Below are 23,815 nucleotides of genomic sequence, written 5' to 3' on the forward strand. Positions count from 1 at the left end.
CCCATGGACATCAGCAATGCCAGGGTCACAATCAAGCCCCTGCCTACTGTAAAAGACGATATGAGTTCGTCGGATATACTTTTTGCAAAAATCGCTTTTTTGGAATCCGTGAGTATTATTTGCCTTTTTCTTCGGATATCGACTTCATAAACTATTTTTAATCAACTTTTTGGAGATTTCTTATCCTGAAATTAATAAATCAAATGAATGATTTTATTTTAATATTCAAAAGATAACCTAATCGACCCCGTTGACAACATTAATTTAATCAAAGTTTTGCTACACAAGTCCTTCCTTGGTTAGCAAACAATTCGTGAATTATATCGAAGTTTCATCTAGGTATAATACCATAACATTTGCAGAAAAACGTGTAAGATGAGCAAACACCCGGGTATTCGCAATTAGACCGACGCTGCTCATACCAAATTCTGTTAACTATTGGTCCCGCAGTAGTCGAAATTGTAATTTTAATTAATTGGAATTGTAACTTTGTACACTATTATGATTGTATTTTATACTTCTACTAGCTGACCCGGCAAACGTTGTGTTGCCTTAAATAAGATTTCTAGGGAAATTCTTTTGTAGAAAAAAACCCTAATTTAACCACATAATACCTCATTATAAACAAAAAAAAAAATCCAACAAATTAAAATAAATGTTTGGGGTGGACAACCCTTCACTTAGGTAGGGGTATGAAAAATAGATAGTAGCCGATTCTCAGACCTACTGAACATACTATTGATACACAAATAAAACCAAAAAAACATAGCTGAAAAATGTATAGTATTGTATAGTTCTCAAATATATTAAGTGTATAATCTATGATGTATAGTGAGTAGGTAAGACAGGAGACCGGCTTCGTCCTCATCCCTACTACGTGATGTTTGCTGAATGAGTGGTGACTCCTGGCGGGGATAGCTGATCGATTGATAGTTGATCAGTAGTCGACCGGCGAGGGCGGGAGATCAAATTCAATTAAAAAAAAATCATAATTAAAGGAACTTGAAATTATAAACTCTGAATAAGAATTTATCGTACTACAATTATAATATTTGATTGCCATCTTGCAACCTTATTGCGGATCTGTGCATAGAATAAAAAAATATATTAATCGGGATGGAAAAATAGGGGTTGATCGTATAAGAGTGAAAATTGAGAGTAATATGTTTTTTTTTATTTTAAGTCATGACAAAACAAAATAAAAAACTTCCCAAAAAAATTAAAGTTTATATTTAACAAATAAAAAATAGGGGTTGATCATAGAGGGATGAAAAATTTAGAGTAACATTAGATTTTTTATTTTAATTCATGACAAAATAAAAATGAAAATCTTGCCAAAAAAAATAAAGTTTATAATTAACAAATAAAAAATAGGGGTTGATCGTAGAGGGGTGAAAATTTCAGAGTAATATGAATTTTTTTATTCTACGTCATGACAAAATAAAAACAAAATTCTCGCAAAAAATTTTAAAGTTTTTAATTAGCAAATAAAAAATAAAGGTTGATCGTAGAAGGGTGAAAATTGAGGATTGTATGTATTTTTGTATGTTGTATCATAAAAAAATAGAAATAAAAAATTTAGCCTAAAAAATAAAAATAAAATTTTAGGGGTGGACTACCCCTAACATTTAGGGGGATGAAAAATAGATGTTGGCCGATTCTCATAGATACCGGATAAGCACAAAAAATTTCATCAAAATCGGTCAAGCCGTTTCGGAGGAGTATGGCAACGAAAACTGTGACACGAGAATTTTATATATTAGATAATCACAAATTTCGCCAAGGCTACTCTATAAAAAAATAATAATAAAGACAAACAATATTTAATCTATTCTCAATTTGACAACAGACGTCAAGAACAAAAGTTTGTCAATAAATAGTATGCATGCGTGTGTGCTTCAAATACATGGTATGTAGTGTGCGTAATGTTTTCTTTATTGATTTAATGTATCTTTTATGCATTATTTTAAAAAAATATTAGCATTGTGCACTTCTTCTCTACATTCTCTATAAATGTGGGAAATTTCATACTCCTCCATCCGCGCAAATTTCGTAAAAAGGGATACAAAGTTTTTCCTTCACGTATTAATATGTAGATAACAAAGCAATTTTAACAATTTAATCATTAAAACGATGTTCGCGCGGGTAGGTACCACCACCCTGCCTATTTCTGCCGTGAAGCAGTACTGCGTTTCGGTTTGAAGGGTGGGGCAGCCGTTAACTATACTTGAGACCTAAGAACTTATATCTAAAGGTGGGTGGCGCATTTACATTGTAGATGTCTATGGGCTCCAGTAACCACTTCAAATCAGGTGGGCTGTGAGCTCGTCCACCCATATAAGCAATAAAAAAAAAACACCGTCTCGTTATAATTAAACACATTAATCAGTCGAGTTACGTACGACTCGAGAGAGTTTACGATTTCGAGCCGAACGTCACGCGTCGGACAGTTTTATTCGAAGTCGGCGCTTAGGAAAATTACTTTTCTTTGTGTCCGAACTTGTATTGTTAAATTTAAATGCTCGAGAAATAAATGTATTTAATTAAAATCTATCTGCAGCTGTTTGGGTTTCGAAACATTCGTTGGGCCCTACTAAATGCTACTCAGGTATAATTGTTCACGAAAGTATTCCAGAGATGGATATTTTTCATTGGTTTGCCTGCTTTTTTTTTCTCTAGAAGTATATTTTCTAACCAAGCAGCCGATACATTCACATAAAAAAAAACACTATCCACTATCCACTAAAAACACTACCCACGCGGCCGTTGTAACTATACGGAGACCTTAGAACTTATATCTCAAGATGGGTGGCGCATTTACGTTGTAGATGTCTATGGGCTCCAGTAACCACTTAACACCAGGTGGGCTGTGAGCTCGTTCACCCATCTATGCAAAAAAAAAACTTGATCTGCAAGATCCTGAATACTTTAAGAAATACATATCTAAGGTTGAAATTCATTTTGTATTGTGCATGTGCTATGGTAATATCTTCTCATGATCTCTTTCACCACCATTGAAATATCCATAAGCAACGAAGACCATTTTCTATCGGCATTACCTCAATAGGCAAACAAAATTGAGGAATTCAAAAAACCAAACTGCAAAACCACATTTCATTTGTAATCGAATTAAAAAGGTTTGATTATTTCGATTGAATTCACATTAAATACATTGAAATTAAGAGAATAAAATGCAAACTAAGCAAATGATAAACAGTTGGCACCGATCCAATGTATTTCACGGTGAATCTGTTTTCACGGGAACAAGAGAGTTTTTGAGACACTCTCGAGTGAATTCCCTAAGTCATTTTTATTGGGATGCTCGAGAACCGAATAGAATCGTCGTTTCCGATATATTCAAGGAACGGTAACATTCAACCTTCGAAGCTAAATAGAATACTTACTTAGTACTCATCGCAAACAAATTCTTGTCGTATACAACACATAATCACTGAACATTGTAGTCACTTAGGTATGATAAAGCAATACAGTAATTTTATTTTCTATTGTTTGTTATTAATTGTCATTAATAATTATGGGAAAGTGAACATTTGCTTTGCTTTTTATGTGACAGCGTACCCAAACAGCTTACCGTCGATAGAGAATTTCTTGTTAATATATAATACTAGCGACCCGCCCTCGCTTCGCTTCGGAAACTGTAATTTATTATTGATTTCTCCACTATTTAATGGATGTTATTATACACATAAACCTTCCTCTTCAATCACTCTATCTATTAAAAAAAACCGCATCAATATCCGTTGCGTAGTTTTGAAGATTTAAGCATACATAGGGATATAGGGACAGAGAAAGCGACTTTGTTTTATACTATTTAGTGATTCCGCGAAATAAGGATGTCCTCGACGTTGTGAACATTCCTTTACAAAAAACAGAAAAAAAACATTTGTTTTATGCAGACAGCATGAAATGTGGGTGTGGTGGAGGATGCTACGAATACCGTAGACTACCATGAGGACTAACGAGTCAATTCTAAGGGAGCTAAACATCCGACAAAAAGCTTCCTTCTATCTGCCGGGAACGTGTTATGAGCTTCTTTGGACACATCATGCGGTCTCCCAGACCCAGAATTAGAGAAGCTCATAATTGCAGGTCGCATAGATGCAAGCGCGCCGTGGGCAAAACACCAGCCAGATGGTCAGATCTAGTAAGAGAAGAACTTGGTGGTAGCCTGTACCATGCGGTCCGTGCCACCCATGATCGAACACAGTGGAGGAACGTCACATATGGTCGCGATCCTCATCAGTGATGGAACGATATAGAAGAAGAAGAACGCAGACAACATCAAAATCAGTTGCAAATAATTTAGCCTGACTATCCTGCAAACTCTACCACGCCCTCATATTAATGGCAATGGAATTAAGTCATAAAGCACCCTACATGAAAAATAGCCCCTTAGTTAATCTTCTGATTCCATTAACCCATTTTATTTAATGAGATTTACTTCAGGAAGCCCGAAGTTAACGGAGATGGCTTTAAAATTGTAGTGCAGTTTTACGTATTTTGGTACCCCTTAAAAAGGGTGACAATCTCGAAAGACTTCTCATCACCGGCAAAGTGGAAGGAAAGAGGCCTAGGGGGCGTAGTCCCATGCGCTGGTCCGAACAGATTAAGACGACTTTGGAATCTAGCATCAATGTCGCTATCCACTGCGTGGAGGACAGGAGTGAATGGAAGAACATAGTCCTAACAAAAGTGCTCCGTAAAGGTCACGACCCTCAGCACTGAGGAATAATACGACGCACGGAGGAGGAGGAGGTACCCCTTTAATCCAAGGGGATCGTCTGTCCATCTACGCTAAAAAACCTATATTCACCTACTAAACTTATTGAGTGTTAAATTTGCTAAAGGTTTAAAACACAGTATTATTAGTAATAGGTAACCTATTTTTCCAACACCATAACTCTACTGACCAAGTAACCCTATTGTTTATCCTGCACGTCCAATACCACTAAAAACTCAATCTCATTTGTGACAAGGCCAAAACAAAGGCAGACCTCGCAGACACCGTCTATTTAAATCGAGACTTTGTTTACGGAAAATCCACGAGAAACGAGAAAAACAGAGATTTTTAGAAAATATCTCGAGGTGAATTTTTCTAAAATGAATTTTTCCCGGTTCCACCGTTCGAAAATGCATGAGAAGTTTATTAATAATAAATGTGTCCTAACGAAAACTTTTCTCGTGATTCATAATTATATATCAACAAGGCTGTTAATTCGCAAATGCTTACAAAACGGTTTTTTTTCGACTCTCGATATTAAATTGAATTTGTATTTTCTCGTGGTTCATAATTATATATCAACAAGGCTGTTAATTCGCAAAACTGATTTATTATTTACGACTGTTGATATTAATTTGAATTTGTATTGCAATGATCCTAACCTCAATATCTAATTCATATTCTGGTTATCCATGTCTACAATTTTCAACGAGCTGAGCTGACGTCAGGCATTGGCAGAGTCAGAGAATGTTCGTGATAAGTCTGTTCGTCTTTACAAAACTTCCGTGTGATGTAACTTTGTATATTTTAATAACATAAACTATAAAATGATAATAATTCCGATATTGTATATAAGTTATTTTTGATCTGTGTTAGTTGTTTCATTATTGGGGCGGTCAGACTGTTAAAAAGTCTTATTAAGTAAAGCCCACTAATCTGAAATGAGGAATATTTTCATACCTATTTTTGGAACAGGACAACGTTTTTTGGCTCCTGTATAAGATATACAACTCTGATAAATATATAGAAATAGAAAATACATAGCACCTACTAACAGGATTCAAGTTCAGATCCACCTTTACCAAAGGCATTAAAACCTCCGCAAACATTATAAAGATAATTACGGAACGGTTTTACGACGTAAATTGTATACAAAAGGTAATCGCGACAATTAATTACCTATTACTATTAAATTTTTTATTCCCTTTGTTAAGTAGGTCCATTATATAAGTAAAGCTTGTATCTATAGGCTGAAGGTAAATATGGTCGGTGAATAAACATATTATCTTACATGGGTAAAGTGGGCACGGATAATATAACCACGATCCTGCCTATTTCTGCGGTGAAGCAATCACGTATTACAAATAGAATGTTACCGTCCTATAATACAATCGAAACTACAAGTAACCTCATCGCTACTCAAGTTGTGTCTATTGACTCCGATAACCGCTTATAAACTAGTAGGCCGTGGACCGTTCATCGATATTCAACAATAAAATAAAAAGATCGTAGATCCATTTGTCTGAAAGTATTTTCATATTTCACGCTTTTTATCAATTCGACTTGTGGTTATGAATCATGAATATGATAAAATATTTGAATTCATTAACGTTTTCTGCAGACAAAAGCTGGATTTGTTTCTTAGCTACCGTTTAGTGCAGAGGTCGGCAACCTTTTGAGTCGCAAGAGCCAAAAATTACAATTTACAAAATTTCAAAGTTTTTAAAGAGCCACAAAAGATGTTATTGCCAACAATACTTGCATATATTAATATAAAATATATTTGCAGCTGGCAGTAACAGGATGCGTAGAACCGAAGATCGGGTTCAGTGGCGAGCTTTGAGGGAGGCCTATGTCCAGCAGTGGACTGCCGCAGGCTGATGATGATGATGATATTTTTTGATAAAAAAACGAATCTAATTATTCACAAGAAAAATGTACATGTATTTTTATAATATAAGTAGTGTTTTTTACAACAAATTAGATAAGTTATATGTATATATATATGGTATTTTGGATAATCACTTATTGTTTAAGTAAAAAATGAAAACAATTAAACATTTACTTGCAACAATGAGCTGAGAGATAGAAATCTTACAACAGAGAGATAGAATTGGTGCCCAATTCTCGTTAGTCGATTTAAAACAATTTTTAAATGTTTTTTTTTTATAAATAAATAATATTTGCGTATGGAACTAAATAGCCGCAGTTTCATATCAAAAGAGCCGCATTTGGCTCGCGAACCGCAGGTTGTCGACTTAGTGAACGTAGAAGCGGAGGTAGACAGGATGGTGGTCGCCTTTCGTCCATTATTGTAAAAAAGGATTTTATAGGAAAATTACAAATGTCGCGATGGTACTAACCTTAGCCTACACCGTACCTTCTCACTTTAAATATTATTTTATATATTATTAAATATATGTACGTGTATAATAAAAATCTTACATTTATTTCCGTTATCTGGTACCTGTAACATAAGTTCTTTATGAACTTAGCACGGGCCGAGTAGTTAACGTGGCGTGATTGTTAGTAAATATTTATTATTATTATTATTATTTACTATTATTTTAATATTTGAAATTAGTTGTCAATCTAAATAACTCGGAATAAATTATTGGTTACGATTAATTACGTTCCTTTATAGGGCTGTACTTTTTTACAGATACAGCTGTATCTATAAATTATATAAAAGATGCAGATGATGATGAGTGGTCATGGTTAAAAACACAGCCTACTACTTTCTTTCGCTATTTAAGCTGTTACTTCAAAACCATCGCCTCGACACCTCAAAGAGACCGGTGGAATTTTTGTTCTATTGCTAAGTGCTAAATAAGGTGTTCGACAGTCTACGCCGAAAAAAAAAACTCAGATGAATTGCATTACATTTTAATTCTAAATTTAGAAGTTCTGAACGAAACCGGATGCATTTCAGACTAAGTACATTTGTAGACTAGCTATTACCCCGACCTTGCCCGCCCGAGCTACTGCCCGAAATACGGGTTGCAAGTAAATGTGATGGATAGGGCTGTCATATCTTTTGTATTCTTCTCCATTCGGGTATATAAGGCGTGCTTTCAATAACAGAGAGGGGGTTCAGAAAAATCATATTTGACTAGCGACCCGCCCTCGCTTCGCTTCGGAAACATTAAATTTTATTATTGATTAGTTGAGTCCCGCGATGTTATCCGCAGTTATTGTCGTACCGCGGGTGACGCCGCGGGGCGAAGCTAGTCTTAAAAAAAAGTAACCTAAGTAACTACTTATATCATCAGCTACCTATTAGTGAAAGTCTCATCAAAATCGGTCCAGCCGTTCCAGAGATTAGCCGGAACAGACAGACAGACAGACAGACAAAAATTGTAAAAAATGTTATTTTGGTGTATGTACTGTATTCATATGCATGTAGTAAATAGCGGTTATTTCAATATTACAAACAAACACTCCAATTTTATTTATATGTATAGATGTATAGATTTCGAAGAGGCGAGTGGCCTGATTCTAAGAATTATTAAATTTACTACCAAATTACCAATACGTACAGTTTATAAGGAATATGGTGATGATATTTTTTTATTTTTTATATATCGAATTTTGATTGCGGTTTTATTTTTCTTCCGTTGTTCAAAAACGTATGTTTTGGTAAAATCAGTTTATTTATTTTTTATAATTATAGGGTCCAATAAAAGCTGTTTTTTTATTTGATAACGTCACCTCCACCATATTAAATTGTTATTGCGATTTATTGTTGGTTTATGTTTAAAGCTTTTTCGATTGAGTTGAAACTATATACATAGCCCGGGTAGATTTGTAATATAAACAGAATAAGGCTCACGACGAATGTATAGTTCATTGAATAATTGGCCATTGTCGAAGCCAATATGAGACCCATTCTAGTATTTCATAGAAAAAAAAGACATTCCTAGAATTTGTTAATCAGTGTCCGAACATAATCAAATTATTACTATGGAGTAAAAGAAAATGAATTATAAGAATTTTATGAAAGATTGTTTTTTATTACTCGAGACGGGTATATTACACGGTTCACCTCATATTAGGTGTTTATCAAAGCCCATAAACATGTAGAAAATATGTAATATGTTACCACCCACCTCGAAACATGCAAAGGCAAATTTTTCTTAACTTTATTATTTACTGTTAGTTAACGTGGCGGAACCTTTCGCGATTCAAATACATAGTTGAAAATTAAAAGGGACTTAATCGCTTGAACCGTAATTACGATTTAGTAATCAAATTTTATTTTGTAATCGAAATAAGATAATGAAATTGTAATTAGAAATTAAATTCTTGATTTTGTCTGAACGATATCAGGGCTGCATGGATAATGTTAAATTTATGTCGGATGTGACGAGAAAGGATTAATGAAAGAATAATATTTACCATCTTTGAAAATACATCTGAATATGGAGACCTAGAAGAATTATATCCTTAAAAGAAAATGTTAGGTAGGAGGTACCTAGTTGGTAACCTTTCCAATAAAACAGTTTAAATTATTAAATATTATTAATTGTAGCTTGTTAATAATATTTTTTTTAACCAAATTTGTGTTTTTATAGACATGTTTTCATAATTTGTACAACGCTTTGTTCATTAATGTAACCATTGAAACAATCCGCAACGAATTATTTTAGATTATACGGACTTAGCATCTAGAAAAACTACTAGAAAGACTGCAAGACTCACTTTTTGCAATTCCGGACAACCCTACGAGTTTCATTTGAAACAGGGAACTTTAATGACGAGCGGCGAACTCGTAAAACATCAAACGTTTGAACGTTAAGGATGTCACTTCTGTTCTCTTTTCGTTAACCAAGTTTTCCTCTTCTTAAATTACTTTGAGTCGCCACTATTCTGTCTGTGTACATAATAACAATGTATAATGTATATAGTGTGCGTTTTTTACGGTGAGAGTTGTCTATTAGATAAGGTTAGGGATATTGGGAACAGTACTGAAATGTTCGGAGTGAGACTAGTACCTATTGTTTATGTCAATCCTGTTACGACCATTTGAAACGCGCTATGGAATGAGCTCCCCTCCACGGTGTTTCCCGAGCGCTATGACATGTCCTTCTTGAGACGAGGCTTGTGGAAAGTATAAAGCGGTAGGCAGCGGCTTGGCTCTGCCCCTGGCATTGCTGACGTCCATGGGCGACGGTAACTACTCACCATCAGATGGACCGTATGCTCGTCTGCCTACAAGGGTAATAATAAATAATAATAAAATAAAAACGTTGTAGTTACTTTTTAAGGAGTAAGTGCACATATGATCGGATTATTTTCAATATAAACTAAATTAATTCCCGCAGGGGTGTTTTGGCATTACGGCTTGAAGAATGGGACAGTTATTATATAATACAATTAAAACTCCGATCTCGTGACTTAAGGTGGGAAGCGAAATTCACGTCAAAAACTGTGGGCGCTATGGAAATAATAAAATAAGAGTTGGTAACAATAAAACTAGTTAAATAGCATCAAAAGTACCTACCTGCTCACTGGCAGAATCAGACATACAGAGCTCTACCGTGAATTCCAGCGCCCAACTTGTAATATATAATCGAATTATCAGTTTCATGAAACAACAGCTGTCAGTAAATAAGCTGTGACGTGATAACGAGACATGCACACAAACATAATAACTGACTTGCAACATCGAAATGTGACGGAAAAAGTAATGAAACATTTTTTTTTTCAATGCCAAACTAGTAAAGAGACATCCTTAGAATTGACCTCTACGCCCGAACAAAACACCGCATCCCCGCACTAGTCTTAGTATTGACGAAAACTTTGGCTTGTTTTCCTGAGAACGTTACTATCCTACGGAACACGTTTAGTACTACTCAATGTGGATTCAAATGTATCCATTTTCGATATGAAAATATGCTAAATGAGTCTCCAGAACTGTGGTAGGAGGGTATTTCACGTTAATTATTTTAATTTTACAATCACCGTTGTTACGAATTCTTTACAATTTTCGGAGAAGGTACACGTCTATGTGATTACACTGTAAAATGAATTTCCTGATCCAACTAAGCTAAATCACTGAAAGTTATATGGTTTGATTTTTAATACATGATGTTATTTCTACATCGGCATAGTGGCATCGTTAGATACGAATGCACCGGGCGTCTTATCCTGCAGGCCAGGACAACTTCGAAATTATATCAAGTATACTTTAACAGATTAAATTTTCCTTTAAAGTATTTAAAAAAAATATTTAAATCTTTAAAAAAAATTTAAAAAATTCTCTACAACTTTTAAAACATTTAAAAATTTCTTTACATCGGGATCGCCCATAGAAAACGCAACAACGAGTTACAGATGGACGAAAATACCATTATTTTATTAGTTTAGAAAAGTACAAGCCTAGTCTGCATTTCTAAACTTAAGGTTCGCAGCTTTATATATCTACAACATAGCACATACGCGTCAGAATGTATCCGTCATCTATACCTATATTAATACGTGAAGCATAAAGTTTTTATTTTAAATCTGTGGTCAAATTGAGAATAGATTATTATTGTTTATCTTTAATATTATTTGTCTATTATAATATAGGTAGTCTTGGTGAAATCTGTGATTAAAGAATCATAATAGTCATTGACAATAATAATGTTCAAACTTATAATTTCATATAATTATAGTCGAATTTCGACTATTGGGCGACTACTTGTCACAGTAAATAGGGTTTGAGGATGTCAAAACGATTAACATTTTAACATCAGATAGTGATGTGAGAACTAAAAAAAAATCACTTAATATTTGACTACTGTACCAAGAAAACGAAGATGACACGTGACAATAAGACAGTTCTGTTTGCTGAGCCATATCTACGGAAACGCAACCTTGTTTTCCAACTCACAAACTTGGATCGTTCGTTCGTTTTTATGGAATTCAACGAATCCCTCTTAAAATTACTTTAGTTTTATTATTCGGGTCTCTGAAGTTCGGAAATCGGGCCGGTTGTGACGTTTGAAATAATTATGTAGTCTACCCAGTTCGGTGTGTTTTAGATAATGGTTAAAATTAAATAGGAAGCGGCTTAGCATTGTTTTTTTTATAGCTTAAATAGATGGACGAGCTCACAACCCACCTGGTGTTAAGTGGTTACTGGAGTCCATAGACATCTACCACGTTAATGCGCCACTCACCTTGAGATATAAGTTCTAAGGTCTCAGTTTAGTTACAACAGCTGCCGCACCCTTCAAACTGAAACGCATTACTGCTTCACGGCAAAAGTTGATGAAGTCTGCGAACTGTATTCACCAATCACCATCAGATGGGCTTGTGTTAGTATTTCTTACTAGCCAACATTATTCTATCTGCACCGTAACACTTCTGAAGCTGTCAAACAATTATCTTATTAAAATAAATAAGCACACGTGCAAGAGATATTTAGCCTATGTATTTTTTTAAATCATAAATCATTCTCGAAGCGAGTACACAGTAAATAAAAATATAATAATAATAATTATATAATAATTAAACTAATGTAAATAAACCAAAAGGAACGTATTGAAAAAACCTTATAGTACATAAGAATTTACATAAGACGGATCCGCCCTTAGGCCGTTTTTATTACGCCTCCTGCCACCCCCCGGCCGACCTATCACACAACTTGGGGTGGCACTCGAAAGAGATAGAGACATAATCCGTCGTTATAAATAAGGATAGACAATATTACTTCGGTTGTAGTAACTTTTATAAGATGGCCGGGTATTTGTAAGCTTTTTTAACGATACAAAGCTTAAACGTTAGCTATTCATCAATAGCTTTTGTTATCTATATATTAATACGTGAAGCAAAAACTTTGTAGAAGAAGTGCACAATGCAATTTTTTTTTTTAAATAATGCATAAAAGATACATTAAATCAGTAAAGAAAACGTTACACACACTACATACCATGTATTTGACGCACACACGCATGCATACTATTTATTGTCAAACTTTTGTTCTTGACGTCTGTTGTCAAATTGAGAATAGATTAAATATTGTTTGTCTTTGTTAATATTTTTTATAGTGTAGTCTTGGCGAAATTTGTGATTATAGAAGTATAAAATACAATCATAATAGTGTACAAACTTACAATTCCAATTAATTATAGTCGAATTTCGACTACTGCGGAACCTCTAGTCCACATTAATATGGCAAAGATGTGAAACGATATTGATTTTTATATAGTAAATAAGTTTACACATAGGTAATCGGGTCCTATTTCTGCCACGAACCAATAGTGGGTTCCAGTGTGAAGGGTGGGGCAGCAGTTGTGCCATTGAGGCTTCCACCTCTAATGACTGGTGGAAATTACGTTAGTAATTCATGCATTAATATCTTCATGAAAAAGGCATCTCTGAGAACGAAAACAGTTTAAAAAAAATGAGTCCAAGATTTTTTATCAAAACAATTTCGACGTCATTCGGTTCAATATCAAACGATAGTAATTAGCGTCCTAGCCGCATCTGACACTACTGATGTCCAAAGACAGCGTCAACCATTCTGTATGAATTTGCTCAACTGTCTTCAGCAATAACAAATTGTTCTCACCAGTAACCTATTCAACTATGCGTCTGGTGTAGTGGTAAGTGACATGGTCACTACACTAGGAGGTCGCGGGTTCGAATCCCGCCAAGGGAAGGTATTTGTATGATAAATATAAGTGTCTTTTCCAGGGTTATGGATGTATATTAAATATATGTATGTGTATAATAAAAATCTTACATTTATATCCGTTATCTGGTACCTGTAACACAAGTTCTTTACGAACTTATTACGGGACCAGTTAACGTGGCGTGATTGTTAGTGAAATATTTATATTTATATTTATTATTTGTTAAACAAATATTTGGATGTGAACAAAAACAATAGACCATATCATGATAACGAATGCGCTAAGTATTGTAATATTCGATATGTTTATATGCATACGTTATCACTATCGTCTCTATCAACGCCCGCTGTTATCAGTGCAACTGCGATTGGCAACACGCAACAAACTTAGCTATCTAAATGTAGACACACCAAATATTTTCTTACCAGCTTATGTGTTTTGTCTACTCTGTTATTGTTTCTCTTGGGATTATATAATATTGTAGGTAACAGTCTCGAGGGAAACTATGTGTTTGCGATTGAATTAGGCTCTTTTGATTTTACGTAGGATTTTTTTTATTGCTTAGATGGGTGAACGAACTCACAGCCCACCTGGTGTTAAGTGGTTACTGGAGCCCATCGACATCTACAACGTAAATGTGCCACCCACCTTGAGATATAAGTTCTAATGTCTCAGTAGAGTTACAACGGCTGCCCTACCCTTCAAACCGAAACGCATTACTGATTCACGGCAGAAATAGGCAGGGTGGTGGTACCTACCCGCGCGGACTCACAAGAGGTCCTACCAACAGATTATGTGTTTTGTCTACTCTGTTATTGTTTCTCTTGGGATTATATAATATTGTAACAGTCTCGAAGGAAACTATGTGTTTGCGATTGAATTAGGCTCTTTAGATTTTACGTAGGATTTTCCAGTTTTTCGGTCACGTTGCGAGGAAAAAGGGTGACAATCTTGAAAGAGTACTCATCACCGAAAAAGTGGAAGGAAAGAGGCCTAGGGGGCGTAGTCCCATGCGCTGGTCCTATCTGATTAAGACGACTTTGGACTCCAGCATCAATGTCGCTAACCACTGCGCGGAGGACAAGAAAGAATGTAGGAACATAGTCCTAACAAAAGTGCTCCGTAAAGGTCATCACCCTCAGCACTGAGGAACACGACGCATGGAGGAGAGGGATTTTACAGCATGAACATTTTACAATTTTCTTCGGTTAGTCTTAGACGGTGTTTTCTGAGCGCTATGACATATTTTTTTTTTTTTGTTCAAACGAGACTTGTGGAGAGTACTTAACGGTAGGTAGCGGCTTGACTCTGCCACTGGCATTGCTGAAGTCCATGGGTGACGGTAACCACCGTGGCCCACATCGGGTGGGCCGTATGCTCGTCTGCTTACACCGGCAATAAAAAAAAAACATAATTAAATCTTCTTCTACGGTTTAATCTCGAGTTTTTTTATTGTCATTATATAAGTATGGACGTTTCGACTAGGTACTTTACGATTTTCATGATCACGAGTCGTTCGTGGTGAGCTTCCCAATTCCATTCATGATGTAAAAAGCCAAAGCCATAACAATGAATTCACTATTACTTATTTATCGTACAGCTAAGTACAGGTACGGTTTTTTACTGGTGGTAGGACCTCTTGTGAGTCCGCACAGGTAGGTACCACCGCCCCGCCTATTTCTACCGTGAAGCAGTAATGCGTTTCGGTTTGAAGGTTGGGGTAGCCGTTGTAACTATACTGAGACCTTATATCTCAAGGTGGGTGGTGCATTTACGTTGTAGATGTCTATGGGCTCCAGTAACCTCTTAACACCAGGTGGGCTGTGAGCTCGTCCACCCACTTAGCAATAAAAAAAAAAGTTACTGAGAGAACGAATTGTAAAAATGTAGAAAGCGTGAATAGTATTTTCATAAAAAAATATATTATATAAGAAATAGGTCAATTTCCGAATTGCGTTGTATTCAAATTTTTTCGCATACAAAATTCGTTCCGTTATCAGAACGGTCATCGTTATCGAAATTCGAAACTACCGACTCTTTAACTTTGACACGGAAATATTTAAATGCAGATTGATAAATTGCGTTCATTCTGATCACACGTGATTTATTAACGTATCCACAAGAGTGTATACCTACTGATTTCGTTTGGCCTGAAGATTTTTCAAGACCAAATTTAGTGACTAATCTGTGTTCTGCTTAAAAATAAAATATTTAGTTTATACATTCCTGTATAAACAAGCTATTTAAATCACATTTGATTTTTTTTTGTGTCCCCTTTTTAAAAGGAACTCGATTAGAAGGAAACAAGAATATCTAACAGGAATCTTGTTTTAAGTTGGAGCTAGGTTTTCGATTTATATTTTCATATTTATCGCGACTTTATATAAGACACAGACCTAAAAATAATTACGGAAAAGATAGAGCACCGGTTAAACTGGGACAATTACAGACTTCTCTTATTGAGACGATAATATGTATCACAACAAATCAAGCTATGTTTATTTTGATTTCCGATCGTGTCCTTAATGTCCGTTAATTACTATGACAGGCGGTTAATTAATAATTTTTAGCATCAAATAAGTGCCAATTACCTACGTCGAAAGCTAAAGTTTTTTCGGTCGGTCGCATCAATGTATTTTAAACTATGCACTCCAAAGTTAGTTACGATCTGCATTCCACAAGTGTGTCCGTTTTTTGCAGACGAAGTCCAAACACACGCATCCAAGATATGCCCAGTATAATAAAAAACGGAATGGCTAATTTACATTGAAATTCGTTTTGTTTTGACGATTTTTATGACGTTATATTTAAAGAGCATTCCCGTCTTGTACTTTTATGTACTTAGCATACAGCATACACCATGACGTGAATAACGCTGGACACCTTGTGAGGTCGGAGTCCGTCTCAATTGTGATATAGACAGATTGGAACACTAACAGCTTGGCGGCAGAAACAGGTAAAATAGTGAGTGACCCGCGTAAACATACAATACATGACCTCGCCAATAAAAGCGGCAAATTTTGTTACCCTATATCGTTTCTCAATGGTGAAAGTCTAATGTGACAATTATTGTTAGATTTTCCATTATTTCATTATAATTGACACTTGCCCCGCAACCTTCAGAAGTTCGCGTTCAAAAAGTAAGAACTAACCGTTACTCTTGTGAATAGAATTTTCGTCCAAACACAAATAAATCCGTATTCGGGTTTAAGGATATACTATTAGAATACAGCAGTTTAATCATAATAATGGACTGCAAAGAGCTAGTAAAGTAAAAAAATAGTTGGCAGATCTACTCAAAATTCTTTGACATTTTTGAACGCAAAATGCTCAAGGTAAAGGGACAAACTATTTCATTAACATTTTTGTCCTGTAAATTATTTAGCCGGCTAATTTGATAAAATGTTACCTGATATCCTCACAGTATATCCTCACTTAAGATTTGCAAAGCGAACCGATTATTTTTTGTGTTCAAATAACTGTTCAGCAAGAATATCTGGTTTCAAATCAGGTAGACTGCTTCAGTTGACATATTGAGAATTAGAGGAGCAAATTCTTATTGAAATAAAAACATTTTATACAATGAAACGTTGTTTTCTGCAATTTTATATCGCTGTATCGGTTTCTTTATTTTAAATAGTGACTATGTTTTTATAATTACTAGAGGTCCCGCAGTAGTCGAAATTCGACTATAATTAATTGAAATTGTAAGTTTGTACACTATTATGATTGTATTTTATACTTCTATAATCACATATTTCGCCAAGACTATACTATAAAAAATATTAACAAAGACAAATAATATTTAATCTATTCTCAATTTGACCACAGACGTCAAGAACAAAAGTTTGACAATAAATAGTATGCATGCGTGTGTGCGTCAAATACATGGTATGTAGTGTGTGTAATATTTTCTTTATTGATTTAATGTGTCTTTTATGCATTATTTATTATTACGTAAAAAAGGATACAAAGTTTTTGTTTCACGTATTAATATATAGATGTTATCGGCATAAAATATAATGCATTATAGTATTTTAGTTTGTTTTCGCGAGTTGTTGTAATAATTACTACATTTACGGTTTGATCTAGCGTTAACACAATACTGACACGTGGACGAATAAAACCAAAGTCATTCGTAAATCACGAGAACTATAAAGAATTCGAAACGTCAGAAATAGTAATACTGGTGAATTACTGAATTACTGGTGGTAGGATCTCTTGTGAGTCCGCGCGGGTAGGTACCACCACCCTGCCTATTTCTGCCGTGAAGCAGTAATGCGTTTCGGTTTGAAGGGTGGGGTAGCCGTTGTAACTATACTTGAAGCCTTAGAACATATATCTCAAGGTGGGTGGCGCAGTTACGTTGTAGATGTCTATGAGCTCCAGTAACCACTTAACACTAAGTTGGCTGTGAGCTCGTCCACCCATCAAAGCAATAAAATAATAATAATAATATGATGACAATAAAAAACAAAAGATTAAACCATAAACATAGTTTTGATTAAATTATGCACCCTTAAAATGATCACACGAAGGTTTCGGTTTTAGTTGGTGCGATGTTAATGCGCTCCTGACAAAATATTCTTCAGCGAAAACGTAAAATATATTACGGGTTGGATACACGACATTTGAGTTAAGCAAAAATCTATTTTTAGACGGCGCGGCCCCCGACTCGAAAGTACAAATTAAGCGACATAATGTAATATGCATCGATTTCCAATGTTTAAATTCATATTTTTCACTTCTGTATACTTACTTATTTAGATAAACACTAGATGATTACCGTTTTTTTTATGCTTGACGTTTTTGTGTCTTTAAAGCGGTTAGTTGCCCTCAATTAAGAAAAATAGTATTATTATTCGCCAATAGATGTCGGGAAGAGTTGATTATTGAAAACACGAATAAAACAATATTTTCTGAAAATAAATCGTAGCTAGATCGATTTATCGCCCCCGAAATCCCCTGTATACTAAATTTTATGTAAATCGTTGGAGCCGTTTCCGAAATTCAGATTATATATATATTAATATACAAAAATTGCTCGTTTAAAGGTATAAGATAACTGTAACCAAATATTAAATTTAAAGAAATAAGCGGATTTCCAATTCAAGGAATATGTTTCTGCGTATTTTTGTTTTATTTTAATATATTAATTTGTTTCTGGATTAGATACGAAAAATGTTATATATCTCAATGTATGTAATAGAGAAGCGAAAATGTTCTCTGTAATATTATTAGTTTCATGAATTATTCACTTCACGCTGTGTCCTCTGCTGATTATTCCGCTTTTTTTTTATCCAAATGTCAACAACATTGTAGGTGCTTGATCATAATATAATTTTATTCTGCGATTCACGAGTTGTAGACACAATTTACCTACGTTACGTTAGAGTTTTACTTTTAATCTCAACAATTTGTTGAACTAATTCAAAGGGACAACAATAATACAAAAAAAAAATTGTTTATTAAAGTAAACCTAAGAATTTAGTTAAATCTCTTAAACGATGGGATTGTTTTTTTAAATTTAGCATTACTTTGGTTTCAAGGCTAACAATGGTTCTTGAGTATCAAGTATGTACCTATCTATCAATTGAGATAATCGCACTCCAGCGCGCTACATACATGTCAACTCTGGATTTGAAAATCGACTTAAACATACTAAAGCGTAATAGTGCGTGTGTTCCTCGTTTCTATTTCCAGTATATTCTATATTTACTTTGTAATCAATTAGAGGAATAGATTCTAAATTCTTCGGATATTTTAGGGTTCGAGAATTTTTTATATTTATCTATCATATACAATTTTCAACCATTTCTGTATCGTTATAGAGCCTAGTTTAATAACAATACGATGTGTACCTACATCGTTGTATTACAGAGCAAACTATTATCCTAAAATATTAATTTGCTTTTTGTTTAGGTATACACAGCATTTTTAATAATTGAAAACAGTTTTCAAAGATAGTTCAGCTAATCTTTAAAAAGTATTACGTAGACAGTTCATAACTTTTAATATGCTTCGTGTTCATTTAGGAAACTGTAAGGCATAAGAATACTATGTACATTATTTTTCAAATTCGAGGACGCACACCGATTATTGTAAGAGTCAAATTTTATTTCACAGAATAATAAAAAATAAAGTACTTACGGGGTTGCGGGGGTGGTATCAGTGGTGGCATGGTTGGCGGCGGAGGCACTGACGGCGGTGGAGCGTATGGTGACACCCCAGGTGAACCCGGTACGGAGTCACAGCTCGCCGAGCCCAGGGAGCGTGGTGCCGACGGCGGTATCATGGGGCTGCGTGGCGCCTTCACCACTGGTGGTACAGGCCTATCCAACTCCAGCCCCGGGGGCTGTATTCCTAATTCCAGCGCACGCGCACGCGCTTCGTCCTGAGCCTGGGCCCGTCTGATTGCCGTTTGCTTTGCCATTACCCGCTGCCTGTCTGCGGTAAGGCGGCACTTTTCACAAGTGCAATGCTGATATTTGCAGTACCGCTTGTGACCCTTGAGCTCGATCTTGAGCCTGTGATTGCGGCAGCGCGCACAGTTAGGAGGGGCACGAGGAACGCCCGAACTGGAGGCGCCGGGTTCGGAACGCTCCTCGCAGTCATCGGGCACGCGGCGTTTCCATGAGCCCATCGACACCATTGCTGGGTCCTCGTCGGCCGTATACGCGGCAAAGTTGGCGCGTGTTGTTACACACGCGCAACACAACACGCGGTCACGATGCGACTGACTGCCCCCGCCGCTGTGCACTGCCCCGCCCCGCGGCCCACCTCGCCGCGCTACTGCATTTATTCCAGTGCAACGATGCAACTCTACAATTTATTATTCCAGATTACTTAATTTTGCAGCGGCGATTTTCTTCGGACGGCATGTTTTCCTAAATAAATTATGCCAGATTTCGAATTTAGTAACCATTTTTAAATAGTTTGCACACTTCATTAACTACAAAAGTTAAACCAACTGGTAAAAGAAAAAAAATCATCACATAAAGTTAGAAATTCCAGATGTGGTGGGGTGGAAAATTATTACCTATGGTCATTTCCTAATTACTTTTCATCAAAATCACAAAATACTTAAAAATTATCAGCAGAGCACAAAATTACACACTCTACAATTATAGATTATAAAATTACTTATCTAGCTTGATGCATTTTATTAAGTGGAACAAAATAAAAATTTTAAATTTCACTGTCATTATTGTATGTATTGTGACTAACCTACAAACTAATTAGATCTCTCATAACAATCGCTAGGGCATGCAATGTCATATTTTTGAGTTTAATTCATTATATAAAACAAAAAACAATGTTTCAAAAGTTTCCTTTAAGGAAACATATTGTGCCCATAAAAGGCTAACATAAAATATTACTTTACTTGACTAAATATTGTTTTATTCTAAAAGCAATTCAAGTATCCGTGTGCGAAAACGCTAATATAGCATATCAATTTAAAAAAATTATAATTAAATTAATAAAAAAATTGTTATAGTACAACTAGTAAAAAAACATTAGAAAAGTCTGTACGATATTTCAGTACAGTAATAAATGTCCCGAACTGCGTGTGGCTGCATTCGGATCGCGTGCAACAACGTCCAAACAACACACAGACAAAGCTGTTCCATATACATACACTATAATATTTTAGCTGTGTTGTCTTTACGCGACGACACACACACAAATCTATACGTTCTACGGTCACGTAAGTACGCGTTGATTTATACAAGAGTGTGTCTAAATTACATTGTGTGCAGTCGCAATTTTTGCACGCAGGCTACTTATGTGTGTGTGCACGTTGTTATTACGTCACAAGTTTTGGTCGTTTTTAAATGCAACATTCGTATAACTAAATAGTCTTTTTTTATTGCATTCTGTTTAAATAGTTAACTGTTCAAGCATATTTTTAGTATTTTAGTCGTAATAATTATCTGTGTCTGAAACGGTGTGAAGCTAATCAGTGAATTTTATTGTGAAGGGCAGATATCATGTCATAATAATGTATAATGCGATCTGTGTGAGATTAAAATTAAGCTTTAATATTCAAGGTGAATACAGTGTTGGTATAAATACGAATTATTTATACTAATAAGTAGCACGAGTTGAGCACAAAATTTACGTTATCGTCGGACCATTTTTATTGTTTTAGGTTGATGGCCGCATTGCTGTATGCTGTATGGTACCGTCTCTCCGTAAATTTCGTAAAAGCTGACCAGCAATATATAACAAAAAAAAAAATGGTGAAATAGCAATAAGAGATATATAGATACTTAATTTGTCCGGTAATATTATGTAGAGCTTATAGCGCAGACGAAATATATTAAAAGTTAGATAAGTTATTTTTAGGCGGCACTAGTCTGATTAAATAAGAAACATGCATTTGATTTTTTATTATCATTGATTAGAGGGGTGAAAGCGCTCACGCCCGCTCTTCCAACCGAAGTGCATTACTGCTTCACGGCATAAATATTCTACATATTGGTTATTTGTGTCTACTTAGGATATTTTTTTTTGGTCAGGATGAAATAGCCGGACTTCTGCCCTCCACTGGGGATGGAGGGCGGGGCATATCGTGGTCGAACTGACTAAAACCTCCTGTAGCTCAACAACCAACGTCCGAACCTCGCTTGAGACAGTAGTCATGAAAAGGCTAAAGGGAAAAGCGAAGTGCGAAGCACATTAGTGCGAAGCACATCTCTCCCATCACTCTCCCCCTTGAAACGCCGGACCGCTGGTCGTCGGCACCACGACCACCAGCCCTCTCGGTCGGCAGGCTATCCGTGGCGCCGAAGGTTAGAGTAGGTGTCAACTTAGGATCACTCAAAATTAAATACGCTTAGTCAAAATACTAAATTTAAAGCGTCATTCAGTTTTTTTTCCTTCGCTTTTTTGCATACCCATTTGGCAGTAGCCTCTAGGGGCAATTATGGCTTTACCGTGACTATTGTGCGAGTTCATGGGGTACAGCCTGAGCTATTATGCTAACGTTTGCTCTGGTAAGAACAATGTTTCGCACGGTCAGCAATGAAAAATAGAACTTCAAAATTTTTTTACTTAGGACCTATAATACTATGGATAGAATGGTAACAATATTGTATATAAAATATGGCGGCACACAAAAGTGCCGCGCTACAGAGATTACGAATCATTGTTCTACCCTAATCACTGACATCTTAATATTCAGTTTCATATCTTTATGTATTAAAATCTCTTTTTTGTCTCGTAAAGTGATGTGGAAGAACTGTTTTAATTTTTTTTAATTGAAAACGCTCGACAAGGCATTGTAAACAAATCCGGTTGACACTCATAGACACAGCCCACTGAGTTTCTTGCCAGATCTTTTCAGTGGGTCGTGAATGTCGTGATTCCGATCCGGTAGTAGATTGAACGATGCACCGCCCTTGCTAGAGCTCGTGTTAGCAATTTTGCCATGCTAAGCCTCGTGAGCTCGCCTATATAATCGGTGAAGCTAATATAAATCCTCGAGACTAGTATAGAATAGGTAGACAAAAAAACAATCCATTATTGTTCTTCTGTGTTAAATACATCTGACTGACTACAATCTGTTCGAATCCCGCACGCAGTCACTAATTTTCCTGGTGAAATATCTACGTATTTAATATATGTTCACGAATGACTTCCACGGTGCAGGAACAACAACGTGTAATTACATTTAAATCAAACGCACAAAGATGATAATTTATTACTACGCGTAAGGATCACTACTCCGCCGATTTCGTCCGAGAAGCAGTAACGCGCTTCGGTTTGAAAGATGGGGCAGCCGTTGTACTGTAAACCTAAGACTAAAACTCATGTCTCAAGGTGGCTGGCGGTCTAAGCAATAAAATTAAAAATGCTAGTGTTACAAGTTCAGTGAGTGAATAACTTGAAAAATCGCAAATGTGACAATGCTAATGAGCACGTCATTACTAATGCTACATCTGGGATTTTTTTACTAAATTGTAAGCACATAGCATTATTATTACTATAGGAAACGAGAGAAGGTGCATATTCCATAAACACAGACGCCGCGACGTTCCGAGTGTTGTTTCTTAAAGCTTGTATATACGCAAGATTGCTGATAGCTACCGTTAGCAGGTTAGTCGTGCGCCAATACAGCAGAAACCATCCGTAAAGTGCCAACAAAGAGCATACATTTTAACTGATCTAGACTGATGGGTGAACAAGTAAACAAACAAAGAGTTTCTCTGTTTATTTATTTATTTAAGAAAACCACCGATTTCTTCTTATTTTAGATAATTTGGCTCCAACGCCTTTGGCATTGATTTTGCCAATGTCAAAGTATTTACAAAAATGACAGGTGCTTAGAGAGGGAAAACCACCGATTTAGGCCGTTTAGATAAGTAATAATTAACAGAGAAATCGAGTCTTTAGATCCGTAATAAACGATTCTGAGTTTAAATAAATGTTCTACAAAAAATCGTCA

General features: G+C 35.6%; 1 protein-coding gene across 13 annotated transcripts in view; it reads right to left on the bottom strand.

The window, feature by feature from the left end:
* Dsx (doublesex) overlaps positions 1–20,105 on the bottom strand; it is a 203,764-nt gene extending 183,659 nt beyond the window's left edge. For 10 of the 13 annotated variants that reach the window (XM_012688769.4, XM_012688778.4, XM_012688749.4 and 7 more), the window contains exon 1: positions 19,516–20,100. In XM_012688769.4, the coding sequence (XP_012544223.1) occupies positions 19,516–20,017 (502 nt within the window). In that variant the 5' untranslated portion in view covers positions 20,018–20,100. 13 annotated transcript variants of the gene reach the window in all.
* Positions 20,106–23,815: the final 3,710 nt, after the last annotated feature.

The sequence above is a fragment of the Bombyx mori genome, chromosome 25 (assembly GCF_030269925.1).
Source record: "Bombyx mori chromosome 25, ASM3026992v2".
Classification (NCBI taxonomy): domain Eukaryota; kingdom Metazoa; phylum Arthropoda; class Insecta; order Lepidoptera; family Bombycidae; genus Bombyx; species Bombyx mori.